The 11651-nt window shown below is 37.9% G+C and overlaps 3 protein-coding genes across 3 annotated transcripts; 2 read left to right on the top strand and 1 right to left on the bottom strand.

Moving 5' to 3' along the window:
* The first annotated feature begins 370 nt into the window (after positions 1-370).
* Positions 371-6846, top strand: LOC113309523 (carbon catabolite repressor protein 4 homolog 2-like). Its single transcript, XM_026557954.1, has 12 exons — positions 371-1099; positions 2038-2803; positions 3377-3463; positions 3543-3623; positions 3703-3789; positions 3896-3982; positions 4876-4929; positions 5031-5122; positions 5233-5347; positions 5432-5579; positions 5708-5863; positions 6349-6846. Exons 1-11 carry the CDS (start codon positions 942-944, stop codon positions 5851-5853), a joined length of 1821 nt encoding a protein of 606 aa, XP_026413739.1. The 5' UTR covers positions 371-941; the 3' UTR covers positions 5854-5863; positions 6349-6846.
* Positions 6847-7545: 699 nt separating this feature from the next.
* Positions 7546-8647, top strand: LOC113313670 (protein YLS3-like). Its single transcript, XM_026562465.1, has 3 exons — positions 7546-7950; positions 8097-8186; positions 8304-8647. Exons 1-3 carry the CDS (start codon positions 7551-7553, stop codon positions 8444-8446), a joined length of 633 nt encoding a protein of 210 aa, XP_026418250.1. The 5' UTR covers positions 7546-7550; the 3' UTR covers positions 8447-8647.
* Positions 8648-9821: 1174 nt separating this feature from the next.
* Positions 9822-11130, bottom strand: LOC113309000. Its single transcript, XM_026557435.1, has 2 exons — positions 10794-11130; positions 9822-10664 (listed from the first exon to the last, which is right to left on the bottom strand). The coding sequence occupies exons 1-2, from the start codon at positions 11079-11081 to the stop codon at positions 10602-10604; spliced, it is 351 nt and encodes a 116-aa protein (XP_026413220.1). The 5' UTR covers positions 11082-11130; the 3' UTR covers positions 9822-10601.
* Between the last annotated feature and the right edge of the window lie 521 nt (positions 11131-11651).

Here is an 11651-nt window from a genome sequence, read left to right as displayed (position 1 = left end):
GGGTCAGTTTTTGTTATGTTTTTTTGGGGTCGGTTTTTTAAACAGTTCTTTTTTGAGGGTCAAACACAAACTGACTTTTATTGACTTTTTTTTTTTTTTTTTGATGGAAACACATATTGACCGATTACATGGCAAATACCATTGGGTTAATCATTCAAAATCATGTGGTGCTCTTGTTAGATCTTCCATTTGCCAAATACGGCTTTGTATCCAACCCATAAATAAATATAAATGCAAAAGAAAGCCGTGAGCACTGCGGCAAAACTTATTGCAAATTCATATAAAAGGGTATAATCGTAATATTAGTATATCCAATCTCTCTATTTACTCCCCAGCCCCATAAGAGAAGTAGAGAGACGAGACGACCAAAAATATAAACAGAGAGGAGAAAGTATAGGAAATAGATTCACTACCCCCTTTTTTTTTTTGGTTGGTTTTGTTTATGTAAAACCCTAATTTTGATTTTCTTCGTAGACTTTGTATTGTATCTGTCTCGATCTTTAGAAGTAAAATCGAACTTTATTCGTTTCTCTTTAGGGTCGATTTGAGAATCGATTTTTTTAGTGCTAGAAAGAGAAAAGAAATCTCATTTTTCTGATTACTTCAAATCCAACTATTTATCTTCGATACATGAAGAAAAAAATAGTGTAATTCTTACAGTATAATCTATTCAAGTGTTGTATTTATTTGAGGGTTTTAGGATCTTCTTATGTTAGTTTGAATTTCATTTATTTATAACTTTTTTAGGGTTGAGTTGGAATTATTAAGGCTGGCGGATTTCAAGGTCAAGTGATGGCGGATCCGCCTGGTTTCCGCCACTCTTTGAGATTCAAAGTCGAGGTCATTTTATTATTAGGGTTAGGGTTAGGTTTTCAGTACGGCACAGAGGGGAAAAAAGACAGTTTTATTATTAGTTGCAGGGAATTCTTGGCTTCGGAAGTATGCTGAGTGTGCTTAGAGTACACCTCCCGTCCGATATACCAATCGTGGGCTGCGAGCTTACCCCTTATGTGTTACTGCGGCGACCTGATAGCTCCATTACTACAGATGATGTTTCTGAATCAGCTCCCCTTGATGGTTACTACTTAAGATACAAGTGGTAAGTTCTTACTATTTCCCTTTAAATATTTTTGTTTTCCCTCTTCTTTTTTTACTTTTTTAGTATTACTTGTAACCCTTTGAGTAATTGCTTGACATTTGTGGAAACCATCAACTGAATGTTTTATTGGATAAAGGGTGATTTTGAAGTTTTAGCTGATACATGCATAAGTGAAATTGAGTTTCGCTAAGCTGTTTTTTTCGTTTTACAAGTTAACCTGTCATTAAAAATGCTCCCTTTCTGAGGTATGTGATACATAATTGGCCAATTTGTATCTCAAAATATCTTGAGGAACTAATATTATTAAGTTTTAATGCTCCAATCTGAAAATATAATTCTTCCAAGTTAAGGATGAGAGAATACCGAAATTTTGAGTATTTAGCAAGTTTTCCAGCTAATTATAATACAAGCTCAAAAGAGGCCAACTACTCAACTTGCTCAGATAGACAGCGAATCAATATCGTTATTGACGTTGTTGCATGTGCATAGTGACACTTACTCTTTTTTTACTTGAAGGATATGTGGTTGACGTCCTTATACACTACCGACTCACCTTAATGTCACCACATGTCATTACGTATTTACGTGTTATAGTCACGTGTTTAGTCATTCATTATCATGCCATATAAGTAGTTAAATCAAACAATCCAAGGCTTTGGAATTTACAAATTGCGCACTTTTTTCCGTTTTTATTGTCACGAAAACTGTGTTCTTTGCTGTTTTAATTTTTTGAAATATATGTTTGCCTTTGTCGTATTAATATATGAAGGTGCTTATTTGTTAATGTGTGTTTTATTGTAGTTTCTCTGGTCTCTTTGAAGATATTATTACGTTAATCTTAGACCATGGTTTATCTGTTCATGTACATTGAATATCTTTTGTTGGTATTTGGATTCCATAATCTGATAAATCACTTATGACCCCTTTTTATATTGTAGGTATCGCATTCAAAGTGACAGAAAGGTTGCCATATGCAGTATACATCCATCTGAACAGGCAACCTTGCAGTGTCTAGGCTGCGTTAAGGCTAAGATAGCTGTTTCCAAAAGTTATCATTGCACTCCTAGGTGCTTCTCAGATGCATGGCAGCATCATCGTCTTTTACATGACCGAGCCGCTAGTTCTGTAAATGAAAATGGGGGCGAAGAAGAAGAGATGTTTGGAAGATTTAATAGTACTGGATCCGCAGTTAGTAATACAAGTCTGTCCGGTTCCACATCAAGCATAGCGAATAATTCGAGTTTAAATAATGGTTCTGCTCCTTTATATCCTACAACTGGTACCGAACGAAGTGCTGGTGAAACATGGTTTGAGGTGGGACGCTCCAAAACATATACCCCGTCGGCTGATGATATTGGGCATGTTCTTAAATTTGAATGTGTAGCAGTGGATGCAGAAACGAAGTTGTCTGCTGGACATGTAAACACAATTATGACTTCGCGTGTCATCCCAGCTCCAACCCCAAGCCCGCGTCACTTGGTTCCAGTTAATGGTATGGATGTGATGGGCCACTTGGATTTAGATGGTCGTACAGCATCTTCAGGAACCTTTACCGTACTATCATACAACATTCTGTCCGATGCATATGCGACAAATGAGTTATTCAGCTATTGTCCCTCATGGGCTCTTTCTTGGCCTTACCGTAGGCATAACTTGTTGCGAGAGATTGTCGGCTATCGTGCAGACATTCTTTGTCTTCAGGAGGTACTGTGTGCACACTTTATTAGTCATTGGTTAATTTGCTTATTGGAATATGTTTTAGTTTTGTTCTCTTTTCTTTTTGGTTTAAATTAGATAAGAACATCATTTTTTTCCCCGTGAAAAGTTGTTCGCTAGTACTACCCTGGTTTCTGTTTGACACAAAAGAGAGCTAAGCATGCAATGGTGAAATATCGTGTTTGTAGCTTAAGAGAGCTAAACAAGCACTTCGGTAATCTTCAGTAGCAATTATCTGCAAAATACTGAGATGCAAACATCTGATCGTTATAGTTGCAGGCTTAGAAATATGGGTTATCTGGACTGAACTTGACATTTCTAGGTTTAACTCTCTCTTACATCAAATAATTTTGACAGAAGCCATTCTGGTTTTTCCTTTTCATGGTATTCCAGTGCATGGATAATGAACTGGACTACTAAATAAGAAAAGACTATTCTTGTCTCATATTAGTCATTTAGATATGAAATTGCTGTATTATCTTGGATTCAAGATTATGTCCACGTAGCCAATCCTTAAGTTAAGGATTTAGTTGCAACAAAGCTAATCATTTCTTATTTCAGGTTCAAAGTGATCATTTTGATGAGTTTTTCGCCCCTGAGTTGGACAAACATGGTTATCAAGCTCTCTACAAGAAGAAGACAACGGAGGTTTGCTTGCAGACATTTTTGATTTAATGGTCATAAACTCCAAATATTCAGTTTGTGATAATGAATCTGTTCACTGTAGGTTTACACCGGGACTTATGCTATCGATGGTTGTGCAACATTTTTCCGAAGGGACAGATTTTCCCATGTGAAGAAATACGAGGTTTGGAGATGACAGACTTTCTTTTGAATTATTGTTATTCTGTTGGTTCACATGTTAAACAGTTTACTTTTGTATGTAGGTCGAATTCAACAAGGCTGCTCAGTCACTGACAGATGCTGTTGTCCCAATCACTCAGAAGAAAGCTGCTTTGTCCAGACTTCTTAAGGTGATTTTTCTTCTTTGGGGTCTCTTATGCAGTTAGTTCGTGCTTAGATTCTTTCCCAGAATCTTACTCCCTGTATTATTCTATTTGACCATTCAATTTTGTATAGGATAATGTTGCGCTAATAGCGGTTCTGGAAGCAAAATTTAGCAACCACGGAGCCGATACTCCTGGAAAGCGGCAGCTTCTTTGTGTGGTAAGAAAATTGAAATGTTGTCTGTTCTTACATGCTTATTGTACTCATGCGATACAGTTTCCTGTTACATTTTCATTTGTGCAAAGCATCCTAATATGTTACTCTAGTTTGCTATGTATCACTCGATCCTTATCCTTGTTAATCACTTTCAGGGTTTGGTGTACATATTCAGTAGCTTCTTATGGACATTATTCAGTAGTGGTTATGTCACCTTGTTCAACCATGCAAAACTGTACCTCTTTTGTAGCATGTTTATTTTTTTGTGAAGCCAATCAATCAGCGAATTCTTTTTTGTGTGTGATATGAAATAGTACTCATGTCGCAATACAGAGACATCGAGTTATATTCAACTAACCTGTTTCTCTATATATTCTATATATAGTTTGTACTGTTGGTTAGATTGTTGCTTTTTAGTTGGTGACTCCTACTCTGTCAATGTGTGGGCACCGTGATGAGCGAGATATGAAGAGGGTTCTTAGGAAGAGGGGAGATGGTGACAAATATCACATAGATATCAATTTTGTAGCTTTTGCTCTTTGGAAGTAATATGATCTGTTAGTTCTATATGTTTGCTGGTTGATGGGTTCTCCAGTAGGCAGTGACTCTAGAGTTTTCATAATATTTAGATTGTGATTCAGTGTATAATGAAATTTCTCAATTAAGCCTTCTTCGAATATGTGGTTATGCTGAGCATAATCACCTATTAGCTAGTCTTCTGTGTATTAAAGGTCCAGAACTCTGTTTTTGACAGGCATTGAGCTTGTAATATGTAAGCTAGCATAGATAATAGTTGTTTCTTCAGATACATCATGAATGTTCATGAATATTTAATTTGATTATTCATTGTTTACGAGTTTCTTCTGACTATATTTTGTGTTCTTTTGTGAGTACAGGCAAATACACATGTTAGTGTTCAGCAAGATTTGAAAGATGTTAAGCTTTGGCAGGTAATAATCCAACACTTTCTCGTCCTCGATGTGTATATTTGCATTTATTTTGCTAGTCATCTGAAAAACTCTCTTTTACATCTTCATTTTGATCTTATTAGGTTCATACACTCCTTAAAGGATTGGAGAAAATAGCTGTCAGTGCCGAAATCCCTATGTTAGTTTGTGGTGATTTTAATTCCCTTCCTGGAAGGTGGGGTGTGGCCTTTGTTGCCATTGTGGTTCTTCATTATTGAAATTAAATGATTCCATAATTTATCCTTAAAAAATGCGTTATAAAGAGATTATTTGGCTCGACTGCAGTGCTCCTCATGCACTTCTTGCAATGGGTAAAGTTGAACCGATGCATCCAGATTTGGGGACAGACCCGCTTGGGATCTTGCGGCCTCCAAGCAAATTAACTCATCAGCTTCCTTTGGTAAACATGTTTCTGGATATTTTGGGTTGATTTTAAATGGGTATTATTTTATCTGTATCTGACTGATCATATTATCTTTTACAGGTTAGTGCTTACTCATCCTTCGCCAGAATGGGTGTTGGTGCTGGTTTAGAGCAACAAAGGAGAAGAATGGACGCAACTTCTAATGAGCCCTTATTCACTAATTGCACTAGAGATTTTATTGGCACCCATGATTACATATTTTACACAGGTAGATATTATTTCTTTGTCATCGATGATTTATTTTAGAGCTCGTCTCCTTGCTCATTCTGCTAGTTTTTAGTTGCAGTTGACTTCTATATGATATGATTTCTAACTTATTGGCGTGTATGATTTCAGCGGATTCTTTAACAGTTGAATCCCTATTGGAGCTCTTAGACGAGGAGAGCCTGCGAAAAGATACAGCACTCCCTTCACCAGAGTGGTCCTCTGATCATATTGCACTATTAGCTGAGTTCCGTTGTAAGCCAAAGCAAAGACGTTGACGATAATAGGGTAAGCACTTGGTCTATTTACTTTTACCTCTATGACATTGTTAGCTTAAGTCTCACGAAGCAGCATTTCATACTGTGGTTGTTGCGTACTTTACCTTATATCCTTGAGCATTTTATCTGTGATTAAGCTCCTTAAGATAAGGTTTTGTTTTATGCATTCGAAAGTTGCCAGAACATCTCTACAATCAACTTTGCGTCTAAATGTTTTAGAAATCTCCAGTTGCCTCAAGTAGTCTGCCTTAGATTATTATTTATGAACTTGTTAAGGTTCAATTACAAGCTAATTCCAAGAGTATATTTGGTCAAACATTAAAATGAAGTCGATGTATCTCCTGAGCTGATTGCAATTACTTCCTTAAAAACCTTTTTGAATGGACTTGCAGTTTCCAGTTTAATTTTACCATTCTAATATGCAGGCAAGTGGTACATAATTTTGTTCTAACAGTTACTCATGCTTGATTATTTCGACCAATTCCTCCTGTGCAGGGTTTCAAGATCGATTGCCTCCAGAAGAAAAGTTTTTGAACTAAAAACCTGGTAAACATCTTTTCATACATGAAATAGAAGATAGAGAAAAGAGAAGAGGGGAAAAGTGGACCCTATCACTCTCTCTGGCTAAAGATGAAGTTATATCTTTGTTGGGGATCCAAGCAAATAATCTTTCTATGCTACTTGTATACTACCCGCACCCATCTAGAAACAGGGAATTTAAGAAATATGGCAATTCCCACCCTTCATTCAAATTTTGGGCTCTTGGAGCTGTTTTAGCCCTCTAAGGTGTAAGTTTCAACTCAGAAATATTTACTTAGCAGTTCTCAAAATGTCTAGTTTATGCAAAGGAAGTTTGAAATATTTAGTTTTTGCTTCTTACCTTTTGTTTTGAATAACGATTCCCATGTTAATGATGGAATTCCCGAACTGAAGCATTCTGTGTATAGCTGGCCTTGAGCACAACCGTTTAATGCATCCCTTGGGATTCCCTTACATTTTCTCTTGTTTTTTTTTTAAATTTTGTTTGTTTTGCCTAGATACTAGTTGTAGCTTTTTTGGTGTTGCATTGTTTTTAGGGATGATTTAGAAGAGAATTTATCCCTTGATTACCCTATACAGAACTGTTTCATTTTGTTACACACCTATACAAAAACCAATTCCAGGATATCAATTTTTTTTCTCGGAGGTGCATTTGTAATTTTATTTCCCCCGTCACTTGTGAAGCTCTTGTTGTAAACATGTTCCAGTGTACCTGTCGATATAAAGTCTCCACGCTGTTCTGTTTTTTTTGGTTAAGGTGGCCCGAACTGGCACATTCAGTTTTGATGAGAGGTTAATCTCTCCCTCTGGGGTCTCTATATATTGCTTGTATTGGGGAAGGCATGCATGTGCTTCAATAATGAAATGTCATTACCCCGATCATAAATTCCCCACCTATAATGATCGTACCAAGTACGAACTGTGCATTCAGGATGCTTCAAAGAGCATGTATACTATGGTAAAGGGAACACTCAAAATACATATTCCCAAAACACCCAACGAGATTCTCTTGCATTCTTCGTCCATGCATATCAAGTCACTCTTATTATCATTTATCAGTGCAGGGTACATTTACTCCTCACAACTACCGTAATTAATTAGCAAAACAACCTTGCTGTTTTTTTGTACTTAAAAACTTGAGTACATTTTCCTTTTTAATGCATCTTTTCTTACTCAACGAAAACGCACTACTCTCTCTCTCCAGAGAAGAACTAGTGGTGCAAAAGAGGTTACTGATGATGAAGATAGCAGTGTTCTTGATCGTAGGCATGGTGTTGGTTGGGTGTGTAAAATCAGATGTCGATAAAGATAAAGGAGAGTGTCAAGATCAATTGATCAAGTTATCGACATGTTTATCATATGTTGGTGGTACATCAAAGGCACCGACCCCAAGTTGTTGCACTGGTCTGGCTGAAGTACTTTCAACAACTAAGAAGTGTCTGTGTTTACTTGTCAAAGATCGGGATAACCCTGCACTAGGTCTTCATATTAATTCTACTCGTGCCCTTGGTCTTCCTCGCTCTTGTAATGTCCCTGCTAATATCTCTCACTGCCCTGGTACGTCTAAAAGAACCAAAATCATACATTTATTTCTGAGTTTTTCCTGTTCACTCATGTTAATGCTAACGATACTATATGTACCCAACATCTAAATGTTTAAATGTTTTCATCGTGGTGAACCATTTGGTATGGATGGCCTCTAGCTCTTCTACATTTGGCTCCCAACTCACCAGGAGCTAAAGTTTTCGAAGACTTCACCAGTAGTAGCGCCAACACGAAAACAAACTCTACTGGTATATAATCCTTTTCTTTTTCCTTTTTACACCCAGGTTAAAGAAAACACAAAGTTATGTTATGTTCTTTTTTTTCTTTCTTTTTTTCAATATTTAAAATCTGGGATTTTACTACAGGAAATCTGCCTAGTCCAACTGCTGATGCAGGTGCAAAAGATGTGAAAAAGAACGGCGGCCACAAAAGCACCGGCAGTGTATGGGTTGGGATAAAGATGTTGAGCATGGTGATGATACTGGATGTGCTACTATTTGGTGTCTGATGCACTCCACTATCCCTCTTAGTATTTTATTTGGTATAGACACAGCTATCTCGGATGCAGGGTTGTGTTCAATCCAGCATCCCAGTCTCGATGTTCTATTTTTACTTTTTTTTTTTTTTTACGAGTCTTATTATTATCAGTAGTCTGCAACACTAGTTTCATCTCTATTATTGTAATAGAAGACAGTTTACATTTCTGGCATAGTATCTTCTGGCTCTGTGTTCCTTTTCTTTTACTAATATCATCATTTTACAATTTTCTTATTTAGCCATAGATTGTGAAATGAGAGTCCAAATGGGGAAATGGTAGGGTTTGGATTCGGGAAATGATATCTATCATGAAAAAATAGTCTCTCTTTTTTTCTTTACTTGAAACGATGGGGCCTTAACCTTAAGCTGTTGATGAGATTTCAATTTGCCAGAAAAGTAAAGAACCAAAACAAACCCAAAACAAGCACATCAACTGATAAGACTCTCTCTCTCTCTCTCTCTCAACCCTGCCTGAGTGCCTTTCTCTCCTTCCCGGCGGCTTCTTCTTCCTAGCCGTTGGGTTGTCGTCTAGCGTCTAACGGCTCCTTTTACCGGAATGTTTGGCCGGATTTAATGTCAACCCCTAAATTTCATGTCAAATCCAAGCTATCAGTTCTTCCCTTGTTCCTCTGTAACTGAATTTTAACTTCCTCTACCTTCTCTTGACCTCACTTCTGGTTTCTCTATGACGCTATCAATAAAAATCAATACTTTTCTGAATATCTCTAACCCAAATCATAGTGGAAGCTATCACCTCACCTGGAATCCGAAAGTCTCAAGTATAAACTTAATCACTACAATCACCACAATCTCTAAAATCACTAGAGTCACAAACAGAGTTCAAATCACAGATGCAACAATCATGGAAGCTGGAAATTCCCCCTCCATGACATTCTTACAACATCAGAATTACAAAGAAACAATACCCGTGCATTCTCAGACTCACCTTTGCAACAATTACAATACATCTTACACTGCAATTCCTGAAGACTGCACAAAATCTACATCTATTGTGGGAGATAGCTATAAGAAGCAATTTCAAGTACTACAAGCACATCTGGTTATTCTCTCTGAATATAACTACAACATCCTACACAACCCCAGGGAGATGGATTATCTACATATCCTCCTATCAAATACTCTACAAAAGGAAGATCTCTAACAGGCTTGAGCTGGTAAGCCCCTATGTTATTCCTCAATATATCTATGTTTTATCCCTCTTTACTCATTGGCTGCTCAACAGTCCTAATATCTCTACCCAAAAAATCCTATTTACGTTAAGTTCCAACTGCATAAAATTTCAAGCTAAGCCTAGACTGCACATCACAATTCAAGCAATCTATTGGCCAAATCACTTTATCATCCACAGAGTAATTGAACAAAAAACACCCAATTTTCACAACATTCAATTCAAACCTTCAAACATTAAACCCAAAACAAATATGTTTGCAATGTCAACAAAAAAAATCCAGCAAGTGACTATTTTGATCTGTCATCTGAAAACACCTCACTCCACTCTGAAAATAGATATGAACTTTACCAGTTTAGTTAGTACTAGCATCCCCAGATGCTTCTGTATCTTCACTTGTAGGAACTGGAGCAGCAGGATGGATTACACCAACATTGGCTCTGGGAGGGGTAGGTTCTGACTCAGGTTCTGGTGCTTGCACGTTCTGAGGAGGATTCGCTTCACCATTCCCCGCATTAGTAATAACAACAATATCTGTAGCCATCCGGCCAACTACAGGGGTCAGCATATCCAAATTGGGGAAAATCACATCATCAATAGGTATGGGAATGGAGGCATTTTCGCGAACTGTAGCTCTGATAGTCTCAGGCATGGTTGTTGCATAGAAACCCTGACGCACACCACCACAAACTATATACCGATCTCCCACAAGTACCACCCCTCATTGATCACAAACCGCCCTCGACGGGGATGAGTGGCAAAAACCACCCACTCATCTCTCACCCCCAAATGCGATCACCAATTAGCTGAGGAACCCTCTGCTGATCTTGATTTTCTCCAGTAGATGCCGCCTCACCACCTCCATTTTCACCACTGTTACCACCACCATTGTCATCTACAACACCACTACCACTACCACTGCCACTACCAACTTCATTCACACTGTTACGAAACACAAGTCTCCCCCTGGAGTAGACCCCTCTTCGCCTCCAGCAACATCCTAAAAATTTGGTGGAAAACAAAACCAATTATCTCTTTGCAACTCATTCTGGTACCAAATTTCTTTAACAATCATTTCTATGGGAAGAGATTAAAAGTTATACTGAAATTGCATGTTACAAAAAATTACCTGACAAAAAGGCAGATTAAATCTAGGCCTCTTCACAATTTGTCCATCGCCAGGAGGAACGTGATCATACATCTGTTCCATCTTTACTCTTCGATTATAGCGCAAATTACTCCAGTGCCAGTTGAAGTTGCGGGTGTAATTCATAGCCTCTCTTCTGTTGGGGAAAGCAATTCCGTATGGCAGACTCGAAATGGGTATATGTGGATTATACCAGTCCAGTGTATGCTCCATCAATATCTCAGGAGTCTCTTCCACTATATCTCCCTCGCAAAACAACACTCGCGGCATCCTTTGATAATTTCTCTGACTCTAAAAACTGCTCCTCTCTGTGGCTCTGATCGAAATGAACTGAATAAGAAACTGAAAGGTTTTCTCTTTCTCTTGCTTATAATATGGCTGGGAAGAGCAACCGATTCCACATCGCAGCCCTTAACAGTTTCTCACATCCCTCTGATCTCTAAGAAAATTGATCCTAGAGATTTGGGTCAGTTGCAATTGCGTATTGGCAATCCTACAGCCTACATGAATTATCTCTGCACCTACAAAAACATCTTATTGGCTCATGCGGAGTGGCAGTTGCAATCTTTTCACTTCCTCGGGTCGGATCTCGGGTACAACTCAAATTACTTTGGATCGGGTATCGGGTATGACACAAAATACTTGGAATTCGGTCCATTATCCTTATAAAGATCCATTTCTTCACAGAAAGTCGGTGCAACCACACAGATTTCTGAAACACACATCTCATTCCTCAAAATATAGCCACTATGCTCTGAACCAATACCAATTTTATGAAACTACAAGATATGAAACAAATTGGTTCACAGGCATAGACTGGAATAGAGATCTCAGCTGTAA

The sequence above is a fragment of the Papaver somniferum genome, chromosome 9 (genome assembly GCF_003573695.1).
Source record: "Papaver somniferum cultivar HN1 chromosome 9, ASM357369v1, whole genome shotgun sequence".
In the NCBI taxonomy this organism is placed as follows: domain Eukaryota; kingdom Viridiplantae; phylum Streptophyta; class Magnoliopsida; order Ranunculales; family Papaveraceae; genus Papaver; species Papaver somniferum.
The sequence above is the reverse complement of the archived record's forward strand: the minus strand, read 5'-3'. Positions and strand labels throughout refer to the sequence as shown.